Here is a 23,039-nt window from a genome sequence, read left to right on the forward strand (position 1 = left end):
CTAAGTGCCCCATGTGATTGCGATTCCCTTTGCATGGTCAATGCAATCCCCAACCAAGCTCCATTTTGCGATCTCGAAACACGGCCTGATGATCGCGAAGGCTTGTTTGCTGCACCAGAGAATATAAAATCTGGTGTAGCCCAAAGTTGGTTTTAACCCTAAAGCTCACCTGAACCTCTTGGATTGCAACTCGAATATGCGTACAAGTCCAAAATTATCCCCCGAATCTGTAAGAACTCTCAAATCACCAATTCAAGTTTGTCTAATCATATTTTGACCTTGATCAACTCTTATTCTTTAAAGTCACTATTTTTAGTTTAAGCATTTCGAATCACTCCCGAGCCCCTCTAGACCCAACCAAATAAGCCCTAACTCATTATACGGACCTATATGAATATTCAAATCGAGAACACGAGTCTTTTAATCCACAATGTTAACTTTGATCAGCTCTGAAATTTGAACTCATCAGTTTTTTATTTTTAGCATTTCAAAATGCTACCAAGCCCTTGCGACCCGTGACACCTAATCATAAAACATTAGTTTTAGTGAAGTGTTTATAGGGCTTAACTTTTAGCTATTTATGTGATAGAAGAATAGTATATTATAGAATAGACTATATCCCTAGACCCGGTACGCAAATGGAGTAAGGTAATTCCTCATCAACCAAGGCAGGAATCGCTAGAGTATTGTATTGCCCTCCTATAGGACTATACAGAGCAGTGGGAAGGTCGGAATCTAGTGAATTTGTCATTAGAGTGTAGCTCCGCACCTTAACCATCATGTAATGATAGTGTGCCTTCACCCCAAGATCTTAGTTCTCCAACTGTGCCTTTTGTATTTGTAACTATAAGTGCATATTTTTACACCAATTTATACGTGGGTTTCGCTTTGGGGAAGATCAGTTGACTCCACAATGCAGAAAATGCCTTAGATATTCCATTAACGTTACATGGCCCAAGAAAGGAAAAGAAGGGGAAATCTTCTAGAAGCACCTTCCTATACCTTGCGACAACATATAGGCTGGCTACCTTTCCCTTGTGAAATCCTAGGAGACTATTGCTTGTAGACGTAAGGAAGATTTCTGATTTACCGCTTGGACCTAAGAACAATCTACTAAAAGGACTTTTGATTCTGCTGGACCTTTATATATATATGAACTATGCAAATACTGATGAATCTGAACCAAGTGATACAACATCTATGAACAAATGAAAGATGCTTCTTCTTCTTATCAAAAGTAAAGTTATCAACAACAAAGAAGTACCTACGAGAAGTCTCAAATAGGGGAAAGGAGTTCTAAAACTTAAAACAACTAAACGAGTTATTACATTTATGCTCATATTTGACCTGTTAGTGATTGAAACATTGTGATACAGGCCCTCGAGTGAATGGAATACCCCAAACTGTAGGCCTCCTCTAATATCAACTTCCTCTTGCATTAGGCACACAAATACAATCCTAAAGCCATAAAAACCCATCAACATACATAGTCACCTTGGTAGAACCACCCCACCGCATCTTGTCTCTAAGGTCACACAATGTTTTATCCTGAAACTAATGAGCCTTACTGTGCTCTATCGGTGATGATTGTGGAACAACACAAGCTAGAACCTTGCTAGGTTAAAAAATATCTAATCTCACGAAGTTGTTGTCCAATGTCTAAACATCCATAGCCAAGGGACATTACCCTACTTGAAACAATGCAAAATTTCCCTGACTGACAGATATATTACTCAAGGTATCTAATACCACGTTTCCTATAGTGTTACTCTAACACCTATATCCCTATGGAATTATCAGTAATAAGAACGCATTTATAACTCGTGTAGTTGACTAAGTAAGGCGAGTAGGTATATCACTATCATAAACGTGAATTAGTTCCACGATGCCTAGGTCCAAGAGCAAGCTCTATTTATCGTATGTACAATTTATGGTTACTTCTCCCAAATTCAACCCTAGGTTCGTAGATAGTATTCAATTGGTGATGAGACAATCAAATAATTAGGCGTAGGATAAAATAATCAAACCAATAATGATAAGAAAAACGCTGACATAAAGCTTCAACTACTACATTCATGAATAATCCTGTGATCCTAGAACAAAGGAAACTAGCATTCATGATCGTGGCGGAAATACAAGTCATACTAATCATTCAACTATAAAAACAGAAGAAAGAAGAGATAAATGGTGTGAATCCGGTGCATGGTGCTCTAGCCCATATTGTGATCTTTGTCTGTCAAAAGTCTCCTCAAAACGTGTTTGGGATGTGTTTATACCGTGTTCGCATGATCTTGGAGTGAAATACCACTTCTATTCCAAAACTAACCCAGATTGGCCAAAAATTACCTTGGTGCATTGTGCCACTTGATAAGCCCTACGGCGCACCAAGTCAATTGTTCAGAGAGTCAGAATTCTGCAGTTTTTCTAATATTTGCACTGGTGCGGCGCACCTCTTGTTGAGCTGGGTGGCGCGCTAATTCCTGTGACTTCTCATGTTTTATCTTCTTTCCAAGCATACTTGGCGCTCAGGCCCTAGACTTGATTTTGATATATGGACTTCTACCTAGACTATGAAACCATTTTTGGTATCGAATCATCACTTTCTCATCAAATCCTCTCCTACATAGTAAAACACATGTATTAAGGATAAAGTGAACAAGATAAACTTAAAAACAAGAAAAGATAGAAAAATATGAGGCGGAATTTAATTTAAAACATGTATTTTTAGCCGGCGATCAACATGTCCATTTCTACACATCTGATCTTGCAAATTGCAATCCTGGCCTGTCCCTTAAATCCTATTTCCACAAAAAAAATAACTCAAAATGTTTTCCTTGAATGTGATACATTAGCACATATATTTTGAGATTATCCTAAAGAAATCTTAGGATATCGTGGTTTTTTAAAAATGGAATAGCTGGTTAAAGATTAAATTCAACTTGTTCTAATGAAATCACAGTACGTCATCCAATAGAATTCTTAAATAACCAAGTCTAGATTATATTTCATCTATCAGGAGTCAATTTAACTAATTTAAATTAATTTAAGACAAAATCTTCTTGCTAGATCTTGTTTTGTATCACATCGCAATGGTGTTGCATGTAAATTCCATTTACAATTGTTAACAATAATCATTTTCTTAATGGGCATGCAGGAGGCACAAAGTGGATGCATAAGGTAAGACGATGCAAGGATGATGCAGAATGTGTAAAGCGTTTGAGATCATGCGGTGCCATATTGGTGGGAAAAACAAATATGCATGAGCTTGGTGCTGGAACTAGTGGTATAAATCCTCATTATGGGTAAGAACAATCTGTGATTACTACTTTGTAATTAAGGCATATAAATATCACTTTGGGAATAAATATAATGTTCCACCTAACTTTTATCCTAATTATAATTCTTAATAAAGTACATCTACAATACGATTAATTTATGTTACTACTAATATCGTAGTATAGTAATTATATACTTGATTCATTCCTGTTTATAGAACAACTAGAAATCCCTATAATATTGGAAGGATTGCCGGTGGTTCTTCTAGTGGTTCTGCTGCTGTTGTGGCTGCAGGATTATGCCCCGCTGCCCTTGGCGTCGATGGAGGAGGTAATCGTTCACCAACATATATTTACTCTCATCTAAAAAATTTCTTTTCTAACATAAGCTTTATGATTTTGTTTCTCTGTTGTCATTTGTTGCCTACTTCCAACCAACTAAGAAGTACGAACTGCCATTTTAGTTGTATTTTATAGGGGGGGGGGGGGGGGGGGGAAACATAACAATAAAATATTTAAAGAAATTTTATAAAATCATGACAAAATTAATTAATTAATAGTACACATGGCAACTAAAGATAGCTACACGTTCATACCATAACAAATTCCCATTAAATCAAGGAATTCATCTCATGATATAACAACCCCTAATGTTTCCTTTCCTATTTTCCGGCTCAAAATATTATTTTTCAAAATGGATACTCCATATCGATTATATTCATTATATTTGCTATCTTCTACCATCAAAACATAGACAATAATAATATTTTGAGAATATTCACAATACAGTTACAAACATACGTAATTCATGATATTGTAAAGATATTAAATAATTTTACCAGAAATATATACTATAGATATGAGAAGCTTTAAGGAAAATTTTTTAAAGATATATGTGATATATTTTCTGAAATGTTTACGGTGTGACAAACATATTCTGATTTTATTATGATTGGACAAATACAATTAAGAAATTTTTTATTATTCATCAATGTGATTAAGTACTAGCAATTTATACCATAAATATCACGGTTATGCAGATTAAATAAACAACATGTGGATATATATGGTATATTTGTGGAATGGTTGAAAATCATTTACACCCCCAAATTTTGCTTTAAAAATTAAACTTCCCCTTAACTTTGAACAATAAACATTCTCCTCCCATGTGTCAATTGATTTTCTTAAAAGCATATTTACCCTTACATTATCAACATTTATCTTTCTTTACTTCATTAAAATCATGATTTGTTTTTAAAAAATCGGCATAACATATTTTAGGACATGTCTTGGCGGTTCATGGCATTTTTTCGGACAATTTTTGCTTGGCGGTAAATCACATGACGTTGTTTCAAATCCTTGACTGCAGTTTGAGGCTAGGAATAATCTCTAATTTCTTTCTTGTTCTCTTGATACTCTTCTTTGCTCAAACCTTGTTCTTCACCTTGGGGTTTTACTTGAACAATACTGTAGGTTTTTCTAGGCTTCTCCTAGATACTTCATTAACATTCATCTTATTTTTTTAAAAATATAATTGTTTAATTTCTCTTCCTTGGCTTCTAGTACATCAGAAGAAGTGAATTAACCTACTAACATTAAAAGAGTTATAAACATTAAATTTACAAGAAGTCAACTTTTCATACATTAGCGGGGAATCTTAGTAGGTTAGTTGATTGGCTACATAAACTCCCACTTGTTGGTGAGAGTTCGATTCCTACCTTGTAATCCCCTCCCCCATTTCCCCTTTCCTACTGCCAATTAAAAAAATGCATTAGCAACAAACTAATTACTACAAAATAGGGATAGCTAGCTAATAAACTAGTAACTAGAATTTATTCAAAAAACTAGAGCATACAACAGTCTCAAAAGCATAATTCTAACACTCCCTGTTGCTTTAGGAACTACAAACTCTAAACTTGGCTGGAACTGACTTAGTGAATAAATCTGTCAATCTTTGATTTTGTAATTAGATTGATTCACTTCTCCAGGTTGCAACTCTTCATTATCAACAAAAGATTATGGCTTGTGTTCATGTAATACAAATCACTAGTAATGTAAAGGTTACAAATTATCTTGGAGAACTAAACTCTGCAACAAGAAATATAATGATTACACTTGATAGGAATAGGTTCTTTATCGCAGTTTATTATCTCAAGTTGAAGAACACGTAGTGATAAGATCTCTCTCTTATTCTCTCTTTGTCGTTGAGTTTGTCGTCTTCAGCCAACGCCAATGTGATGCCTTATATAGGGGTAGTATAGTTTCTTGTAATTCTCTCAATCCAATCAAGACTTTGTTCAATTAATTTCAAGAAACCAATTCTTGTTTGACTTGGAATTTAACACACACATACAAACTCTCCTTCTCCTAACCATAACTAATTCCATGTGTTCAATTATGGTAAAGTTTCCATGCCTTGAACTTCTGTTCCTTGTAGAATTGGATTAAGCTTTAATTTCAATTCTCCAAGGTTTCCTTTTGTGAGCATGGAACAACTTCTTCTCTATCGACCAAACAGTCTCCCGTTCTTATCTGAAGTACATGGCTCTCTCAGCAATTCTGCATCAGTGTTGCCTGCTTCACCAGTTCATTTTGGCTATCTGTTAAGGATTCGATTCTTGTACCTCTTTATCTATCTTCTGTCATGACCCAATCTCGTGAATCGTGCGGGCACCCAAGTTAACCTCTGTGGTGGACGAACCATTCCCTCATATCGTGCCATAAATCAAATGCGAAAGTGAAAAATAGGAGTAAACTAAGTCCCAATAGATATATTAGATAATATTATAAGTGCGGAAATAAGAAATACTACAACCCAAGGATATAGTCTCGATACTAGTACAAGAGCCAATATCACTAGTACAATGTCTGAATACTAGAACTAGTCTCATAATACATGATAATAACTGTCTCAAGAGAACAAAAAGACAGGTATAAGGAGAAGTCTCCAGGCTCCAGATCCATCAAGTAGCTCACCCTAGAAACTCTGGTAAGAAGAGCTTGGGATCACTCGTGACGCTGAGAGGTAGACCCAGCTACACTCAGGAAAAAGTGCAGTAAGAGTAGTATCAGTACAACACTAGTACTGGTAAGCATCATAGGCTGACAACAATTATTTTACATACATAAAGGAAAGAAACTAACAGGTGGATAGATAAGCAATCAAGTACAGTCAATGAACAGTCTCAAGTATAAGATCAGTCAAAAGTACAATATCAATCAATGTATAAGATCAACCAAATGTATAATATGTCATGTACACAGTCAAAGATAAATGAGTGAATATATATACAAGGCAATGAAATGCAATGCTATGCCCTGGCCAACTGTCCAATCCTTACACATATGCTAAGGGCAATTCCTCATAGCCATGACCCATGAGGATTCCACAAAATTCGTGTAACCTTCATCTCGGAAAATGACCTCGGGCACGAGCACTCTCTCACTTGGGTAAATGACCTCGGATCACGAGCACACATTTTCGCTCCAGTAACAACCTCGGATCACGAACTCTCATCTCTCTTTTACGCTTTCTGGCAAAGACCTCGGAGGCTACTCTCTCTTATTTATCATCATTTCTAAAACACAGTTCATATTAATCAACATATGAAATAAGAGTGCATGCCATGCACGATATCAACACCAGTAGTAATTCATATAAAAAACTCATCGATACTTTCCATAAGGTGCAGATTGCAAACTATGTCATTATCATATTCCTTTCTTTCAGGATGTTAAGTGAGATGTCAAGAGAGAATGAATGCAAACACATAACACAATCATAGCATGTATGGCGACAAGCCCACATAACAGCTGACAATACCAACCTAATTGGATTTCACCTCCACACCATGCTCGAAGGCCTACCATGCTTTCCCCGTTAATAATTAACATTTACATGCACTTCACTAACCGGAGTCTAACCATAGGGTAAGTCGTAACCTACCTCACAAGCCAAACAAGTGCCACGAACTATCCAACTTGAGCCCTCCATTTACAAATCGCCTCCGAATGGTCAAAGTTTATAAGATTGTTATTCTACATTAGATTCCGAGTGTTATTCTACATCAGATTCCGAGACTAACGATACCTATAATGGTATAATACTATTCAAAAATGAAAACGACATTTAAAAAGGAAATATGGGTCCACAAGGGCAAAAATTGGAAATTCAAGTTGGAAACGGTTAACCCAAAACTTAGGAAGTCAAAACACTAATTATCAACACAATCTACTCCCAATTTAGCATTAATTTCATCATTAATCAAAAACTCCGAATTTAGAGAAAACCCCTAATTTCCATAACCAAGATTCTTGAGATAAAAGGAAGATTCAAGCTTGGGGACTAATTACCCATTGATTAGATGGTTAGAAATCAAGAGATTTCCCAACAAAACTCATTTAGATTGAATAAGATTCATAAAGACCAACTTAGGGTTTATGACCCAATTTTTCCCAACTAGTTCATGATATTTAAAGATTCCATGTTTAAAACATATTAAAATCACAAAGAGAGTATAGGGAACTTACCCCAAAGAAGTATTCCCCAAAAGCTCCACAAAATAGCCCACAATCTCTCTCAAGGTTTTAATTTAGTGAATGAAAGAAATGTCTTCGAAATGGGAAATTTAAGTTCCTGATTTTCAGCGATCCCGCATCTGCGAACAAATCCCTCTCAGATACGGGACTGCGCCTGCCAAAAAGTGTTCCCCAGGTGAAAACCCACTTAAAATATCACAACCTCGCAGGTGAGGTGGAACTTTTGCAAAAGCGATCCCGCTCCTGTGGAAAATACTCCGTAGGTGTGGACCCTCCTGAACTTACACGATCTCGCACTTGCAGACCAAGCCTCGCATAAGCGGGCCTGCAGGTGCGGCACACCAGAACCAGCAAAAATCCATTTTTTCACTAACTTCAACCCAAAACCCTACACTCATCCGAGACCTCCCGAATACAAACCAAACATGCACACCAATGTAAAAACATGCTACGAACTCACCCGTGCCCTCAAATTCCCAACGCAAGTCATCTTAATCCGCTCAACCCCTAAAACCTAAAAATAAGATTCCAACCAAAGAACCAAAATGCTCCCGAGTGCCTCGGGAACCGAGCAAACCGCTTTACGAAGTCATAATCGATCCTCCGAACCTCATGGAATTGATGAAATTCCCAAAAAGGTTCGTATACCAAAAAGTCAATGCTTGGTCAACCATTTTCACTTTAAGCCTCTAATTTCCTCAAGTTTGATCAAGACTCACCCGACTACCTCGGGAACCATTCCACACATCCCCATAAGTCAAACATGCTCTAACGGGACTAGGGGAAGGGCCAACAGGGGTAAAAGGGTTAAAATGCCTAAATGACCAAACATGTCGTTACAATAGATACCAATTCAACAACCATTCATCCTCGAACGGAGAAGAAGTGAAATGAAGGAAAGGTACCTGAATCGATAAAGAGTTGGGGATATCTAGTACGCATATCGGCCTCGATCTCCCACGTAGCCTCCTCAACTGGATGGTGCTTCCATTGCACCTTAACTGAAGCTATCTCTTCTGATCTTAACTGAAGCTATCTCTTTTGATCTCAACTTCCTCACTTGCCTATCTAAGATTGCTAACGGCTTTTCCTCGTAGGACAAATTCTAGTTGAACAATACCGAGTCCTATTGGATAATATAGGACCCGTCTGAGTGATACTTCTTTAACATAGAAACACGAAACACCGAGTGAAGGCCTGCTAAACCTGGTGGAAAAGCCAACTCATATGCCACCTCACCAATACGTCGAAGAATCTCAAAGGGACCGATAAACCTTAGGCTCAACTTGCCCTTCTTCCTAAATTGTATCACACCCTTAATGGGTGAAACCTTCAATAGAACCTGGTCACAACCATGGAATTCAAATCCCAGACCTTCCGGTTCGCATACTCCCTTTGCCTACTCTGAGCCGTAATAAGCTTTTCTTGCATCAGCTTCACCTTATCCAAGGACTTTCTCAACAAATCAGTATCCCAAGGTCTCACCTCGAAGGCATTAAACTAACCAATTAGAGAAGGCCATCCCCTACTATATAAAGCCTCAAACAGATCCATGTCAATACTCGAGTGATAACTGTTGTTGTATGCGAACTCAGCCAAAGGTAAGAACTGGTTCCAATGACTACCAAAGTCGATCACACAAGCCCGCAACATATCCTCTAAAACTTGAATAGTCCTCTCGGACTGACCATCGGTGTACGGGTGGAAAGCAATACTAAGATCCAAGTAAGTCCCCAATTCTTTCTGCAAAGTCCTCCAGAAATGGGAGGTGAACTGAGTGCCTTCACCATGCAATCTGACGATCTCTCTAATGTACATCCTGGCCAACATCTTTGAGTTGTAAGTAGTCTGAACTGGAATGAAGTGCGTGGACTTAGTCAACCTATCAATAATAACCAAAATGGCATCAAACTTTCCCAAAGTCTTCGGTAAACCAACCACGAAATCCATGGCTATCCTCTCCCACTTTCACTTGGGAATGGGCATTCTCTGGGTCACACCACCTAGTCGCTGGTGCTTATACTTAATCTGCTGGTAATTCAAACACTGAGATACAAAGTCCACCTTATCCTTCTTCATCCTACCCCACCAGTAATATTGTCTCAAGTCACGATACATCTTTGTAGCACCAGGATGAATTGAGTATCTGGAACTGTGAGCCTCCTTCAGAATCAATTGAGTCAAACCATCAACCCTAGGAACGCAAATGCGCCCCTTAATCCTCAAAACACCATCCTGATCAAGTATAGCCTCCTTGGCTTCCCCACTTAGCACCTTATCCTGAATCCTACACAATTTCACATCCTCAAACTGTTGGGCCTTAATTTGCTCCAAAAGAGATGATCGCATCTCAAGACAAGCTAGTACACTTTCAGGTTTTGAAATATCGAATCTCACCAAGGAATTAGCCAAACACTGAACCTCCATGGCTAAAGGACGATACTCCCCAACAATCAAACACACCAAGCTACCCATACTCACTGCCTTTCGGTTCAACGCATCAGCTACTACATTAGCCTTTCCTGGATGATAAAGAATGGTCATGTCATAATCTTTGAGCAACTCCATCCACCTACATTGGCTCAAATTTAGATCCCTCTGACTGAACACATGTTGAAGACTACGATGATTTGTGAATACCTCAAAGTGAACTCCGTACAGGTAATGCCTCAAAATCTTCAAAGCAAAGACTTCCGCCGCCACCTCTAAGTCATGAGTGGGGTAGTTCTTCTCATGGACCTTTAACTGCCTCGAAGCATACACGATCACCTTACCCTCTTGCATCAACACACAACCTAAGACAATACGAGAAACATCACAATAAACTGTAAATTCCTTACCCTCCACAGGTAAAGCCAAAATCGAAGCTGAAGTCAATAAAACCTTGAGCTTTTGAAAGCTCTCCTCGCACTCATCGGACCACTGAACGGGCTCATCCTTCTAAATCAAATGGTTCAAATGGGAAGCAATAGATGAGAACCCCTTCACGAATAAACAATAGCTCGTGAAGCCCATAAAACTTCGAATCTCGGTCGCCGAAGTAGGCATAGCCCAATCTCGAACTGCCTTGATCTTCTTGGGATCAACCATAATCCCATCCTTAGACACAACATGTCTTAAAAATGCCATGGAACTGAGCCAGAACTCACACTTGGAAAACTTGGTATACAACTTCTTCTCTTTCAACAACCAAGAACTATCCTCAAATTTTTCTCATGGTGTTCCTTACTGCGAGAGTACACCAATATGTCATCAATGAAAACAATCACGAATGAATTCAAATAAGGCTTGAAGATCCAATTCATCAAATCCATAAAAGCTGCGGGGGCATTAGTAAGCCCGAAAGACATCACCAAGAACTCATAATGACCATAACGGGTCCTGAAGGCTGTATTTGGAATATCCTCAACTCTAATCTTTAACTGGTGGTAACCCGATCTCAAGTTGGTCTTCGAAAAGACCGACGCATCCTGAAGTTGATTAAACAAGTCATCGATAGAGGTATCGGATACTTGTTCCAAATGGTAATCTTGTTCACTTGTCGATAATCGATACACATCCGCATAGAACCATCTTTTTTTCTTCACAAACAACACAGGAGCACCCCAAGGGAAAACACTAGGTCTGATGAACCCCTTACTCAACAAGTCTTGCAATTTCTCCTTCAACTCCCTCAACTCTACCGAAGCGATACAGTAAGGTGGAATGGAAATAGGCCGAGTGCCTGGCTCCAAGTCGATCCAAAAGTCAGTATCATGGTCAGGTGTCATACTGGGTAAATTTGTGGGAAAGACCTCCGCAAACTCGCTAACTACAAGAACAGACTCCAGGGAAGTTGTATCCGCACTCGTGTCCGAAAATAAGCTAAATAAGCTAGACACCCTTTATCCACCAAATTCCTCGCCTGAAGGAATGATATAATATTCTTAGTAGCAGGGCTAAGAGTACCCTTCCATTCCAATCTCGGAATGCCTAGCATAGCTAACGTGACTGTCTTGGCATGGCAGTCTAGAATCGCGTGGTAAGGAGATAACCAGTTCATACCCAATCTAATATTAAAGTCCACTATACTAAGGATCACCAAGTCTACCCATGTATCATAGCCCATAAAAGTAACCATGCATGAGCAATAGACTCGATCTACTACCACAGAATATTCGACCGGAGTAGAAACACATATGGGCACATCAAGAATATCACAAGTCATAACCAAACCAGTAGAGAAATATGTAGACCATATGAAAAGGTAGACCCTAGATCAAATAATACAGAGGCTACCTGACGACAAACTGAAATAGTACCTGTAATGACTACATCAGGAGCCTCCACCTCTGGTCTCCCGGGGAAGGCATAGCAATGAACTCCTCTGTCATTGGACTGTACACCTCCACAACCACCCTGGCTAGACTGAGCTCCCCTTCTCACGAACTGTGAACTTCCCCTGCTGATGACCACCTTGCGAAGACTGATATCTGCCTCTACTAGGCTGTGCGACCCACTTCTACCTGAAGATCCACATCGGCTAACTGAAGGTGCTGGAATCCTGGGGGTCTGAAACCTGGAACCCTATTGAGCCCTACTCTATCTGGGTCTGGGACACTCTCTAGCGAAGTGCCCTGGGTCACCACACCCAAAACAACCCTGACCAACCTAGGCTGCGCCACAGAAGCTAAAGAACCAGAATAACCACCACGGTCTGAATATCGAGAATAGGAACCTCGAGAAGTCTGCCCAGCACTAAGTCCACTCTGCCCAGAAGGGCCACTAGGTGATATCTGAACCACTGACTGGATGGGGTGGCCAGAAAAATGCTGATGAATCCTGCCCGATTGGCCCCCACCCCTCAAAATAGAACCACTGAAACTGCCAAACTGGCGGATCCTTTTGTCGCTGCCCCCACCATGAGCTCGAATCCGAGCAGACTCAATCTCTGTAATATGATCAACCAAAAATTGAAATGAAGAACCCATAGCCACTAGTTGTAGAGTAGCCAGCTTCAACGGAAGCACTAATCCCTTGAGGAACCTCCTCACCCTTTCTGTCTTGGTAGGGATCAGCTGAACGATATAGCGAGCCAATGAATGAAATCTGGCCTCATACTCTGCGACAAACATACGTCTCTGCTCCAAGTCATTGAACTCATCTCTCCTCCTATCTCTCAAAGTATAGGGGACGTGCTTCTCCAAGAAAACCTGATAGAACTGGGTTCAAGTCAAAGAAGGTGCCCCAGCTGGTCGACACTCAACATAGGACCTCCACCATATCTTTGCGTCCCTGTGCAATTGGTAGGAAACATAATCAACCCCATACAAATCAACTATACCTATCTTGTAAAGCCTCTCATAATTGTCAACAATAAACTCATAAGAATCCTCTCCAGGAGTACCAAAGAATTCCTGCGACTTCATCTTGATGAACCTACCAAACAAATCCTGCTCCTCAACGGTCATAGTCGGACAGGGAACATGTCTAGGAGCGAACATAGGTGCTGGGATCTTGTCAATACGGGGATCCACGACAATAGCAGGCTACGCCCCATGGGTCCGATACTGCTCAGGAGTTTATCCCCCCGCTCTAGTCTATGATCCTCCTGGAGTGCTGGAAGGGTCCCTGACTAATGCAAACCCTCAAGAAGTCTTAAGATGCGAACTATGGCAGCCTGGAGTGCAGGAGTAGAAATCACCTTAGGCTGAGCTTGGGGCTGGTCCCAGCTCCTCCTTATCTATGGTTTCATGCTCATGCTGAACCTCTGGCTCAGGAGATACTGATATGGTTCGGGTCTGATGAACCACAAGGGCTGTCACACCCCAACCTTGGTAAGGCGTGACTGACACTCGGCACCCTATGGGAACCGAGCGAACCAAACTGTAACTCACGTTTTCTGTATCTCAAAAGGCAACATAAGGCCAAGGTACTATAATCCATAGGGGCAGAAGCCCAAAAGATAACATACTTACGTCTTCAACTAATCTCGAGTGCATGTGCCAGTAAGGCTATCTATAATAATGATACAATATAGTACAAGTCGAGATAATTATAAGATATCTAACTGTGCATATCTGTCTACGAGCCTCTACAGGAGTACATGATATAAAGTGGCTGGAACAGGGCCCCGCCATACCCATGCAAATGCATACGCAGCCATGCTGACTCATAGGGTAACTCCGATGCAAGTGAAGTGCCACAACTCTGCCTGCCGAGCTGGTATCCTTACTGAAAGATCCGTTAAGCTGTATCTCAAGACCTGCGGGCATGAAACGCAGCGCCCCCAGCAAAGAGATGTCAGTACGAGTAATGTACTGAGTATGCAAGGTGGAAAGCGCAACAAAATAGCCATAGACTAAAGATGAGAAGAATAAGAATCAACCTGGGATTTCTGAACTACCGATGGAAATCTAGCATATGTATACATACCTCTTCATCTTCTTACGATCTTTAGTAGGTCTATATACCCTACCATAGTCTTGGTTACCTTATCATCAAATGTTATCTGAACATGTGTTGCGGCGTGCAACCCGATCCATATATGATACATGTCTCTCTATACTCTCGCATGCTTAACCATATCTATGTACAGTACTGTGCCTTTATCTTACTAATCATCCTATACTAACTGCCCAACTGATCAGTGGTAACTGCCCGACCGGCCGTAGCACGGTGGTAACTGCCCGACTGGTTGCAGTCCAGTGGTAAATATATACATCTACCCAACTGGTCGTAGACCAGTGGTAATTATAATCAACATCATAACTAAACTTCTACAAGTAATCTCTATGCACTTCCTGTGGTCATCACTTAGCCCGTTGGAACTACATAATCACATAAGACTTATAAGCATAACTCAGGCCATTAGTACTTATTCCAACTTGACTAGACTATAACCAAATCCTAAGATACAACATGAACCTCTCTTCGAACATTAAATACCTCATTAGGGATCCTCTACTAGCACTCTATTCATGTCCCACAAAACATTCCTTAAGATACCTTACTAAGCTCGTTAGAGTATTGGTATTATGGAACTATCGTCATCGCTATATCTCACCTTGAAGGAACAAGTATCATAAGGTGAGGTCAATCACAATGAATGATTCCAGAGGTCATGAATAAGCTCAATAATATCATAAGGATCATGAGATTCATAGGCTTCTAGCATTTGGGGAAGCAACGATATTATAGATATAGTACAAAGGTTTACAACAAGAAATCATACCTTTAGAAAGAAAGGGTTTAGCCTTAACATACCTGGAAGCTCGCTTCTCGACTTTCCAACCTACCTCCTGTCTTGAAATCTACATATAAAACCATTCATACTATTGTTAGGCCTGTTGTTATATTCTTATCCTAAGCCTCCAAATAAATCTTTCCAAAATCTGCCAAAATTTCGGCAGCATCTTCTCTATTTATATGCCTAGCCCAAAATCTCAATTCAGCAACCAACAACAACAACAACAATACCAACATCAACAACAATAGTATCAACACCAAAATATTCCATAAACATCCCACACGATGTTTTATCCAATTTCTTGACCCATAAATTCCTTATACACTCATTTAGTACCTTTTCCTCCATAGATAAGCTTAAATCAATACTAATAAGGAAAGATTCATACCTTTCACTCACTAGAATTGCAATATCTTCGATTATCACCTTGAATCCAAGCCAAGTTTCGCCGCAATTCGATATTATAATCGCAGCCATGTGTTGTCCAAACTTAAATTCGGGGATTTCACATAGTTTGCGTTAAAATCTAGTGGACGGAAGTTGAGAGAATTTTCTAGAGAATTTGGGAAATATTTGGAATGTTCTTGGCTGAAAAATGAAGTTTAGGATCAGGCTTGGTCCTTAAATAGCGGGTCAAATTCGGTTCGGGTCACTGTAGCAGCCCGATTACTGTAGCAGTGTTTCTACTCAGTCAGCCTAACTTGTAACATCCATAATTCTCTACTCCGATGTCATATCGATGAGCGGTTTTTTGAATTGGAAACTAGACTCGACGAAATTCATTTTAGGCTTTTGATTTGCTTCAAAACTTCGCATATACTAAAAGATATGCTTTCTCCAAGTTGGGCCAAAATTTGCCCTTCATATTTTCCACAAAATTCAAGGTCTCAATAGCTTATTTCTTCAACTCCATTTGGTCGTGAGACTTCCTAGTACTCCTCATATATCACTTTATCCATAAGTATACCTAATAATTATGCCATTACTTAAACCCGAAAGGCGGCTTATCTTGTACTTAAACTTAGCGAACGTTTGTCACACCCCGACCTTACTAGGGTGTGATGGGCACCCGACCCTTACTTAGGGCCGAGCGAACCCTCAGACACTTGCCGCACATAAAATTACGTCAAACTTTTTAAATCAAATCAGGCAAAATACGCAGTAAATTTTTTTTTTTTTTTTTTTTTGAAATATTCTTTTCAGAAATATTCCTTCTCGAATCTTCCAAGCGAACAAATCTGTAGTCATACACAATTCAATACACAACACAGACCAACATATCGGCTAACGGAGCCGCTTACAGACTGACACACCATACCCACGACGCTGTCTGCAAAGTCTCTACCATATATCAGACATCACAGCACACATACTCTGACTCGGCAGCACTCCAGGAGCAAATGGAGTTTGCCATCTTCGCTGGAACATCTTCTATAATATCTTCAACTCATCTGGGAGTACCTGCGCGGCATGAAACGCAGCCCCCGAAGAACAGGGGGTCAGTACGGAATATGTACTGAGTATGTAAGGCATGAAATACAGAAAGCAGAACCATAATCGAAACAAATAGTACAAAGGGTATGCATATTATCCAGATTGCCGAATTACATACTTCTCAGACACAGATCATACAGACCAATACAGATCATACAGGCCGACACAGATCGTACAGACCAATACAGATCATACAGACCGTACAAATCATACAGAGCATATAGAATGCTGACATACTCACTTTCCAGACACAGATCGTACATACCGTTGTCAGATATCAGAAGGAGTGTGGCACGTACAGAACGCACAGATAATGTCATACGTCGGACGGAGTTCAGAACGTACCGATTGCTCCGATGATGTCATATATCGGACGGAATACAGAACGTACAGTATACTCGGATAATGCCATATATCGGACGGGATTCAGAACGCACAGATTACTCAGAGGATGTCATATAGCAAACGGAATACAGGATATACGGAAGGTCAAAATGCTTACTCTCCAACACAAGTCATGCATATCGGAATCGGATATCATATCACATACGCGGTAACCCCGGGGACATATACCACGCCAAGACAAATACCATATCATACATACGGTAACCTCGGGGACAAATAACACGCCGAGGGACCGGTCACATCCTATCATATACATGGTAACCTCGGGGACAGGTAACACGCCGAGGAACCGGTGAACAATGCCAAAGGATGCGCACGATAACATAGGAACGTGGTCGCCACTCCTACCTTTGGTGCCACAACACATCATATTTCAGAAAATTTGCTCCGATCTCCGTCACACATCATAACATAACCACGGTACCCGGGGGCGGACAGATAACACGGCACCCCGAGCCCGGACACATCATACTTCATAATATATCCTCGGTAACCGGGGATGGACATATAACACAGTACCCCGGAACCGGACTCATCACACTTCGGAATTCGTGTATGGAACCCGGCCCTCAACAGAGGACTCGGCGAACCATCCGCACGATACATACCGGCCCGGGACTCGGTGAAGGAAATCATAACATATGCACGAGCAGAATAGTGAGAAACCACATGCATAGAAATCAAGACTCGACAGACCAGTGTACTTACCGATACCTGGAGGCTCGGAACAGATTCCAGGTCAATCCGGCGTAGTATGAGAAAGTTACAAGCGTTCAAAGTACAGAACGCTTTATAAGCATTTTAGAAGCCATTTCGGGAAATCGGAATCATAGTCATATCAGACACCTTCAGATGTCCTTACGAATCAGATCAAATAGAGATTTTGGAACCATACTTACGTATAAGAAAATTATAGACGTCTTGATACAGAAACCTCTTCGAACATTTCAGAGCAATCCGAGATCGTATACTAAGTTAGGGACATTAAATCTTACAGAAGTTCTCGAACCAGAATAAACATATCAGAATGCTCTTATCAGGATACTGATTTCGGAATTCTCATATCAGGATACTTATATCGGAATACTTATATCAGCATACTTACATCAGAATACTTATATCAAAATACTCATATCGACACACTTATATCAGAAGACTGATATCAAAAATGCTTATATCAAGACACTTATATCAAAATACTTATATCAGAATACCTATATCAAAATACGTATATCAGAATACTTGTACCAAAATACTTATATCAAAATACTTATATCAAATACTTATATCAAGGGATGAACTAGGATCACAAACTCAGGTCAAGAAGTGAATTAGAATCATAATCAGACTCAGCATCACAGAACAAAGTTACCCCAAGGCAGCATATCACATTATACCTTACTTGGCTCTAGGACATGTCAAAGAAAGAAAGGGTAAGCCTTACATACCTGCGCCGTGACCAACTAGTTACGCTTGTGCCTCTAACTTGTTAATCTACATTCAAAAGGATTCATCCATTCATTAGATTCGTTGTCACATACTTGCCCTAATCTTTCAAACACATTCTCTTATATTCTGCCGGAATTTCGACAGCATCTCCCCTGTAAATGTACCAACCCCGAGAATATGGCTCGGCCCAATTCAACAACAACCCAACCAACAACCAAGCTATGGCATCAATAATCAATTCAAGAATATATTCTAACATTAGTAACTCTTTTCTACATAGTTCATCAACATACCATTCACTAGATGTCTCAAGCTAATTCCAATGCTCATACATTCATTACTAACTCAAGATCAACCAAACACCATTCAAAAGCATTTTATACCATTCTACAACATATACAAATTTTCCACCAAGACCACAATCCATCCGAAACCTCCAAATTTTTAGCATATACTTTCACAACACATTTTCATCTTCCAAATTCATAAACCACATTAGCAACTAGCATGTTAACTACATCATTTGCACAAATACAAGAAATGACACTATAATCTCATTAGCTTCCAAATCAGTCCATAATCATTCCAACATCAATTTAAACCACCAAGTTTCCATTCCCATCATAGAATACATATCAACAACCATCAAATTGCTACATACAAATTTATTCATTTTTCCTACACAACACACATACCACACGGCCAAGACTCCAACACCTATAACCTAATGAGTTTCATCCACTTTCATTGTCAACATAGAACTTACAACAACTAAAACACCAAACAAAATAATTACACCATTATTCCTACATACCACATGCATGCACGGCCAACACCCAATTTCCATGCTTTCATGAATTTCATCCATTCCTATATACAACAACATACACAAGCCTCCTATAACATACAAAAGAACATGAATTCTTACCTTTTCCTCCCAACTTCTTTACTCAACCAAAGTGCGGAAAACAATGAAACGGATGGCCTATCTTCCGAAACAATTACACCACGTTGTAGAGGGCCCTTGAATTAGTAGGAATACATGAAGAAAATAATTTTTGGAATTAAAATTGAAGACTTGGATTTCCATGGTCATGGCCGAAACCATGGCCTTCTTGCTCTCTTATTTCTTTCTTGAATTGTCTAGAATGCAAGTGATAGATTTTTGTCTTATTTTTCAAGACTTTAGTCCTATATATACATATAGTTTTAGTGGCTTGTGAGGGGCACATGCCCCTCTCTAGAGTTTTCTTGAAATTCCATAAAAAGAAGACTAATTTGTCATCCTTTTTAATTCTTTTTCTTTTTCATTTCATATATATATTTTTTGTCACATGGCCAATATGGCCCTTTTTAAATTCTCCTGAACCTCTTGGTGAAATTCTCGTTTTGCCCCTATTCTTTCCGCAATATTTTCATAAGCCATTTTGCGAATTTCTCTTCTTGCCCTTAGCCTCTTACCATATTTCCATACTAATAATAGTCACAAATAATATTCATGACAACTTGTGCATTAATATAACTTTTGAAAATGGTTTCGCCCTTAACTTTCCACGACGACTTTAGAATTTCCAAACGTACAATATACGGGCTATAACAGTTCATCTGGAAGTAAGGGGTGTAACAAGGGCCCTGCCCCTAGCCGGTGCTACACCACGGGCTCTGCCTCTACCTCTACCACAACCTCTCGCTCAGCCTTGACCTCGTGCTCCTGCCCTAGCAGCGGGCGTAGGCACCGCATCCCTCGCAATAGTCGCACGTGTCTTCACCATTTGTGAGAGAATAGGAATGAAGTCAGATAACAATTTGAACCTACTAGATACCAATTTGAATAAAGTAGCACGAAAGGAATGTAAGAATTGGAAATTTCCTAAATGTCCTATAGCCTCTCGCAGTTAAGTACGGAGCTCATCGTACCGATCTGCAAGACTCTACTAGACATTGCTCTTGTACTGGTAACACCGGTAGCCTTAAGCTCTGATACCAACTTTTTCACGACCCGACTTGTGAATCGTGCCGGCACCTACGCAAACCCCCTGGTGGGCGAACCCTTCCCTTATATTATGTCATAAATCAAATGTGAAAGTGAAAAACAAGAGTAAACTAAGTCTCAATAGATATATAAGATAATATTGTAAGTGCGGAAATAAGAAATACTACAACCCAAGGATCTAGTCTGGATACTAGTACAAGAGTCACTATCACTAGTACAATGTTTGAATACTAGAACTAGTCTCATAATACATGATACTAATAGTCTCAAGAGGACAAAAAGACCTAAGGAGGAGTCTCCAGGCTGTAGATCCATCACGTTGCTCACCCTAGAAACTCTGGTAAGTAGACCTCGGGATCACTCACGTGGTTGAGAGGCAGAGCCAGCGACGAACTCTGCACTCGGGAAAAAGTGCAGCAAGAGTAGTATCAGTACAACACTAGTACTGGTAAGCATCATAGGCCGACGATGATTAGTTTACATATATAAAGGAAAGAAACTAACAGGTAGACAGACAAACAATCAAGTACAGTCAATGAATAGTCTCAAGTATAAGATCAGTCAAAAGTGCAATATCAGTCAATGTATAAGATCAACCAAATGTATAAGATGCCATGTACACGGTCAAAGATAAAAGAGTGAATGTATATGCAATGCAATGAAATGCAATGCTATGAACTGGCTAACTTTGCAATCCGTACACACATGCTAAGGGAAGTGCCTCATAGTCATGACCCATGAGGGACCCGCAAAGTTCATGTACCCCACGTCCAGACAAATAACCTCGGGCACGAGCACTCTCTCGCTCCGATAAATGACCTCGAATTACGAGTACACATTTCTCTCTTTTATGCTCTATGGTAAAGACCTCGGAGGCTACTCTCCCTCAGTTATCATCATTTCCAAACACAGTTCATATCAATCAACATATGAAATAAGTGCGCATGCCATGAATGATATCAACACCAATAGTAATTCATATAAAAAACTCATCGATACTTGCCATAAGGTACACATCGCAAATCTTGTCATTCACATATTCCTTTCTTTTCAGATGATAAGTGAGTTGTCAAGAGAGAGATGAATGCAAACACATAACACAATCATAGCACGTATGGCGACAAGCCCACATAACAGCTGACAATATAAACCTAATTGGATTTCACCTCCACACTATGCCCGAAGGCCTATCATATTTTCCCCATCAATAACTAACATTTACATACGCTTCACTAACCGGAGTCTAATCATAGGGTAAGTCGTAACCTACCTTACAAGCCGAACATGTGCCACGAACTATCGAAGTTGTGCCTTCCCTTTAAGAATCGGCTCTGAACTGTCAAAGTCTATCAGATTGTTATTCTACATTAGATTCCGAGACTAACAATACCCATAATTCTATAATACTATTTGAAATAAAAAAAAAAACGACCTTTAAAAAGGAAATTCAGGCCCACAAGGGAAAAAATTGGAAATTCAAGTTGGAATTGTTAACCCAAAACTTAGGAAGTCCAAACACTAATTATTAACACAATCTAGTCCCAATTTAGCATTAATTCATCATTAGTCAAATACTCCCAATTTAGAGAAAACCCCTAATTTCCATAACCAAGATTCTTGCGATAAAAACAAGATTCAAGCTTAGGGACTAATTACCCTTTGATTAGATGGTTAGAAATCAAGAAATTTCCTAACAAAACGCATTTGGATTGAATAAGATTCATAAAAATCATCTTAGGGTTTATGACCAAATTTTCCCTAACTTGTTCATGATATTTACAAAGATTCCATACTTAAAACATATTAAAATCACAAAAAGAGTATAGGGAACTTATCCCAAAGAAGTATTCCCCAAAAGATCCACAAAATCGTCCACAATCTCTCTCTAGGTTTCAATTTGGTGAATGAAAGAAATGGCTTCGAAATGGGAAATTTAAGTTCCTGATTTTCAGCGACCCCGAATCTATTGATAGATTCCTCGCAGATGCGGGACTGTGCCAGCGGAAAAATGTTTCACAGGTGCAAACCCACTTAAAATATCACAACCTCGTAGGTGCAGTGAAACTTCCGCAAAAGCTGTCCCGCTCCAGCGGAAAATACTCTGCAGATGCAGACCCTCTCGAAATTACACGATCTCACACCTGCGTACCAAGCCTCACAAAAGTGTGCCCGCAGGTGCGGCACGCCAGAACCAGCAAAATTCTAGTTTTTCACTAACTTCAACCCAAAACCCGACACTTATCCGAGACCTCCCGGATACAAACCAAACATGCACATCAATGTAAAAATATGCTACGAACTCACCTGTACCCTCCGAATTTTGAACGGAGGTCATCTTGACCCGATCAACCCCCAAACCCCAAAAATAAGATTCCAACCAAAGGGCCATAACTCTGCCGAGTGCCTTGGGAACCAAACCAACCCCTCTACCAAGTCATAATCGACCCTCCGGACCTCATGGGGAACCATTCCACCCGATCAACCTCCCAACCCCTCTACCAAAAGTAAACTCTTGGTCAACCATTTTCGCTTTAAGACTCTAATTTCCTCAAGTTTGACCAAGACTCACCCGACTAGGACGAGAATAACGATAGGCATGCATTAGATAAAGATGGCAGACATACTTCGATAAGCTCTTGAATGAAGAAGGGGATAG

At 39.8% G+C, this 23,039-nt stretch overlaps 1 protein-coding gene across 2 annotated transcripts in view; it reads left to right on the top strand.

Annotated features, from left to right (window-relative positions):
* Positions 1–23,039, top strand: part of LOC132617120 (fatty acid amide hydrolase-like) — a 95,220-nt gene that overhangs the window by 27,018 nt on the left and 45,163 nt on the right. For both annotated transcript variants that reach the window (XM_060332041.1, XM_060332042.1), the window contains exons 7-8: positions 3,155–3,302; positions 3,494–3,606. In XM_060332041.1, coding sequence (XP_060188024.1) covers positions 3,155–3,302; positions 3,494–3,606 — 261 coding nt within the window. The remainder of the gene's footprint in view (positions 1–3,154; positions 3,303–3,493; positions 3,607–23,039) is intronic.

This window comes from Lycium barbarum, chromosome 11 (assembly GCF_019175385.1).
Source record: "Lycium barbarum isolate Lr01 chromosome 11, ASM1917538v2, whole genome shotgun sequence".
Taxonomy (NCBI): Eukaryota; Viridiplantae; Streptophyta; class Magnoliopsida; order Solanales; family Solanaceae; genus Lycium; species Lycium barbarum.